The 5,000-nt window shown below is 40.8% G+C and overlaps 1 protein-coding gene across 1 annotated transcript in view; it reads right to left on the bottom strand.

Annotated features, from left to right (window-relative positions):
• The window catches only part of LOC119569636 (nucleophosmin-like), a gene marked incomplete at its 5' end in the record, with an annotated part of 4,947 nt that extends 22 nt beyond the window's left edge, over nucleotides 1-4,925 (bottom strand). The window contains 2 exons of the mRNA XM_037917701.1: nucleotides 1-389; nucleotides 4,857-4,925. The exon at nucleotides 1-389 is cut by the window's left edge and continues 22 nt beyond it. Of these exons, the coding sequence (XP_037773629.1) occupies nucleotides 1-389; nucleotides 4,857-4,925 (458 nt within the window). The remainder of the gene's footprint in view (nucleotides 390-4,856) is intronic.
• Nucleotides 4,926-5,000: the final 75 nt, after the last annotated feature.

Here is a 5,000-nt window from a genome sequence, read left to right as displayed (position 1 = left end):
GTTTCTCCTAGGCTGTTTCTCCTCGGCTGTCTCTCCTCCGGTGTTTTTCCTCCGGTGTCTCTCCTCCGGTGTTTCTCCTCGGCTGTTTCTGCCTCCGGCTGTATCTCCGGCGGTTCTCCTCCGGTGTTTCTCCTCCGCTGTTTCTCGTCCGGCTGTTTCTCCTCCGGCTGTTTCTCCTCCGGCTGTCTCTCCTCCGGCTGTTTCTCCTCCGGCTGTTTCTCCTCCGGCTGTCTCTCCTCCGGCTGTTTCTCTTTCGGCTGTTTCTCCTCGGCTGTCTCTCCTCCGGCTGTTCTCCTCGTGCTGTTTCTCCTCCGGCTGTCTCTCCTCCGGCTGTTTCTCCTCCGGCTGTTTCTCCTCCGGCTGATCTCCTCCGGCTGTTCTTCGCTTGGCTCGTGGCAGGTTCACCGGCTTTTTATCTCAGGCGTTTCTTCTCCGGCTGTCTCTCTCGGCGTTTCCCTCCGGCTGTCTCTCTCGGGCTGTTTCTCCTACGGCTGTTCCCTCGCTGTCTCTCCTCCGGCGTTTCTCCTCCGGCTGTTCTCCTCCGGCTGTTCTCCTTCCGGCTGTTTCTCCCCCCACCCACCCCACCCGGATGTTTATCTCGGCGTTTTCTCCTCCAGGCTGTACTCTCCACCGGCTGTTTCTCTCCGGCGGTTCTCCTCGGCTGTCTCTTCGCTTGACTCGTGGCGTCTCCGGCTGTTTTCTCATCCGGCTGCTTTTTTCCGGCTGTCTCTCCTTCCGGCTGTTTCTCCTCGGCTAGTCTCTTCGCTTGACTCGTGGCGTCTCCGCGTTTCTCCTCCGGCTTTCTTCTCGGCTTTGTCTCTCCTCCGGCTCGTTTTCCTCCGCTGTTTCGTCATTCGGGTGACTGTCTCTCTCGGCTGTTTCTCCTCGGCCTGTTTCTTCGCTTGGACTCGTGGCGGTCTCCGGCTGTTTCTACCTCCGGCTGTTATTCTCGGGGCTCTCCGGCTGTTTCTACTCCGGGCTGTTCTCCTCCGGCTGTCTCTCTCCGGCTGTCTCTCCTCCGGCTGTCTCTCCTCGCTGTTCTCCCCGGCTGTTTCTTCGCTTCTCGGCGTTTCTCTCGGCTGTCTCTTCGCTTGACTCGTGGCGTCTCCGGCTGTTTACTCCGGCTGTTTTTCTCCGGCTGTCTCTCTCGGCTGTCTCTCTCCGGCTGTTTCTCCACGGCTGTTTCTTCGCTTGCCTCGTGGCGTACTCCGGCGTCTCTCCTCCGGATGTTTTCTCCTCCGGCGTTTCTTCGCTTGGACTCGTGGCGTCTCGGAGTTTCTCTCCGGCTGTTTCTTCGCTGACTCGTGGCGTCCTCCGGCTGTTTCCTGCGGTGTTTCGTCTCACGGCTGTATCTCCTCCGGCTGTGTCTCCTCCGGCTGTGTCTCCTCCGGCTGTCTCTTCGCTTGACTCGTGGCGTCTCCGGCTGTTTCTCCTCCGGCTGTTCTTGCTGGACTCGTGGCGTTCCCGCGTTGCTCATCCAGGCTGTTCTTCTTCCGGACTGTCTCTCCTCCCCGGCTGTTTCTTCTCCGGCTGTTTCTCCTCCGGCTGTTTCTTCTCCGGCTGTCTACTCCTCCGGCTGTCTCTCCTCCGGCTGTTTCTCCTCCGGCTGTTCTTCGCTTGACTCGTGGCGTCTTCTCCTCCGGCTGTTTCTCCTCCGGCTGTCTCTCCTCCGGCTGTTTCTCCTCCGGCTGTTTCTTCGCTTGACTCGTGGCGTCTCCGGCTGTTTCTCCTCCGGCTGTTTCTTCTCCGGCTGTCTCTCCTCCGGCTGTTTCTCCTCCGGCTGTTTCTTCGCTTGACTCGTGGCGTCTCCGGCTGTTTCTCCTCCGGCTGTTTCTTCGCTTGACTCGTGGCGTCTCCTCGGAGGCGATGGAAGGCTCGTTTTTCCGTGTTGTCAATCTCCTTTTCTCTTCTGCTGTTTAGGGTTTTTATTGGATTTCATCGAATAATATCTCTCTCCTCTCTCTTCTCTCTCTCTCTATATCTCTATCTTCTCTCTCTATCTCTCTCTCTCTCTCTCTCTCCTCTCCTCCTCTGCTCTCCTCTCCTCTCTCTTCTCTCTCTCTTCTCTCTCTCTCCCTCTCTCTTCTCTCTCTCTCTTTAGTATATCTTTGATATTTCTCTTGTTCTAGTCTCTCTCTTCTCTCTATCTATCTATCTATCTCCCGTCATATTTTTTCATTTTCTCATTGTATAAATAGCAATGATAATTCTGATAGGAGAAAAAACAAAAACAAAGGAGAGAGAGAGGATGAGGAGGCAAGAGCGAGAGAGCGATGGAGAGAAGAAGAGCGAGAACGAGAGAGAGAGAGAGAGAGAGAGCGAGAGAGAGAGAGCGAGAGAGCGTGAACGAGAGAGCGTGAACGAGAGAGCGAGACCAGTTGAGACTGAAGAACGAGAAGAGAGGAGAGAGAGAGAGAGGAGAGAGAGAGAACCGAGAGAGAGACGAGAGAGAGAGAGAGAGGGGAGCAAACCCATCACAAACAGACCTTCGTTTAGACATTGATCTGGCGAGTGTGCGTGAGTGATGTTGAGAAGGTGAATGTGTTTGTAGATAACAGTACGTGTGTGTATGTACTTGGGTTGTTAGAATAGGTATTTACATGGCCGCTTGTAAACATATGTATGTATCTATTAACGCGTGTATGTTTCATGTGTGCGTACGTGTGTTTACATGTATATATTTGTCTTTATAAGTACACATTTATGTGCGTGTCTATCGCAAGTGTCTGTGTTATGTACACGTGTAGTACGTGTTGCGTAAATGTGTCTGTATATATGTTACAACGTGCGCGTTCGCTGAGTATCTATCCATGTAAAGTCATATCCATGTGTACGTACGTGTGTATATGACATGTGCGAAAGTTTGTGCGTCCGTGTGGTCACATGGTCAGGAGTGGCTGAATGAGGACGTCGAAGACGTGGCTGACATGAGCGGGCGCACACGAAGGCATAAGAGTGCTTTGTGGTCGCCTGGCTTTTCGTGTGTTTAATTTTGTATGTGTGTGAGTGTGTGTGTGTGTGTGTGTGTGTGTGTTTGTTTTGTCTGTTTTTTTTTGTTTGTTTGTTTTTGTCTATTTTTTTGTGTTTGTTTTGTGTTTCTTTTGTGTTTTTGGTCTGTTTTTGTTTTGTGTTTTTTTTGTGTGTTTGATTTATCTGTTTTTTTTTATGTTCTTGTTTTTTGTTTTTTTGTGTGTTTATTTTTGTCTGTTTTGTGTTTGTTTTTGTCTGTTTTTGTTTTGAGTTTTTTGCGTTTGTTTATGCCTGTTTGTCTACGTAGGAAATGATGTTTCATTGTGTTCTTTTGTCTTTGTTTTTGTTTGTCTACTAAAGGTGTGATTTCCTTTTTTATAGAAGACATAGGTTTGCGGGATAATTAAGATGGATACATTTGATAGGCGATTATGATAATACTAATTATTTTAAGGACATTATTATTGTCATTGTTATTATTATTATTATCATTATTGTTGTTATCATCATCATCATCATCTTCATATATTATCATTATTATTATTATTATTAGTAGTAGTAGTAGTAGTAGTAATATTACTATTATTATTATTATTATTATTATTATTGTTATTATTATTGTTACTATTGTTGTTATTGTTATTATTGTCATTATTATTATTATTATTATTATTATTATCATTGTTATCTTTATTACTATATGTTATTATAACAATTATTATTATTATTATTATTATATTATTGTTATAACTATTATTATTATCATTTTTTAAAATATCATCAATATTGTTACCACCATTATCATTTTCATTACCATTATTACATTACTACTTTGCAGTAATGTTATCATCATTATTATCACTATTATTATCATTATTATTACCATTATCATTATTCTATTTTTTGTTGTTTATGTTATTATTTTTATTATTGCTATTATTATTATTGTTGTTTTTGTTAATGTTGTTGTTATTATCATTATCCTTATTACTACAATATTGTTAACATTATTATTATCATTACTATAATTATTTTTACTATTATTATTATTATTATTATTATTATCATCATCATCATCATCATCATTATTATCATTTTTTTTTCTTTTTTATTACCTTCATCATTACTATCATTATTATCATCATCACCATTATTATCATTATAATAATGATTATTATTATCATTAATATCATTATTATCATTATCATCATCATCATCGTTACTATTGTTTTAAGTATTATTGTTACCCTCATTACTATTATGATGATTATCATCATTATAATCATTATTGATATTGTTATTATTATCATCATCATCATTGTTATTGTTATTATCGTCGTTATTGTTATTACTGTCATTGCCATTAATTATTATGATTATTATCACTATTATAATTTTTTAATTTTCATTGTTGTTGTTGTTGGTGGTGGTATTATTATTGTTTTTATTGTTATTAGTATTATTATTGCTATGAGTATCATTGTCATTATCATAATTGTAATTATTATCTTTATCATTAGTAGCAGTAGGAGTATTATTATTATTATTATTATTATTATTATTATTATTATTATTATAATGATAATAACAATAATAAAAATTATAATAATAATAATAATATTATTATTATTATTATTATTATTATTATTATTATTATTACTATTATTGATATTATCATGATTATGAGTCTATTATTATTATTATTATTATTATTATTATTATTATTATTACTATCATTATTACTATTATTGCTATTACTACTGTTATTACTATTAATATGATTATTACTGCTGTTGCTCATATGATTGATTGTTATCATCATTATTGTTATTATTCATACTGTTATCACAGTTACTAATACCATTATTATCATTAATTTCTTCGTCATCGTCATCGTCTTCGTCATCATCGTCATCATCATCATCATCATCATCGTCATCGTCATCGTCATCGTCATCGTCATCGTCATCGTCATCGTCATCGTCATCGTCATCGTCGTCATCGTCATCATCTGTCATCGTCTCGTCATC

This window comes from Penaeus monodon, unplaced genomic scaffold (genome assembly GCF_015228065.2).
Source record: "Penaeus monodon isolate SGIC_2016 unplaced genomic scaffold, NSTDA_Pmon_1 PmonScaffold_17393, whole genome shotgun sequence".
Taxonomy (NCBI): domain Eukaryota; kingdom Metazoa; phylum Arthropoda; class Malacostraca; order Decapoda; family Penaeidae; genus Penaeus; species Penaeus monodon.
This window is presented reverse-complemented; position numbering and strand designations above follow the sequence as displayed.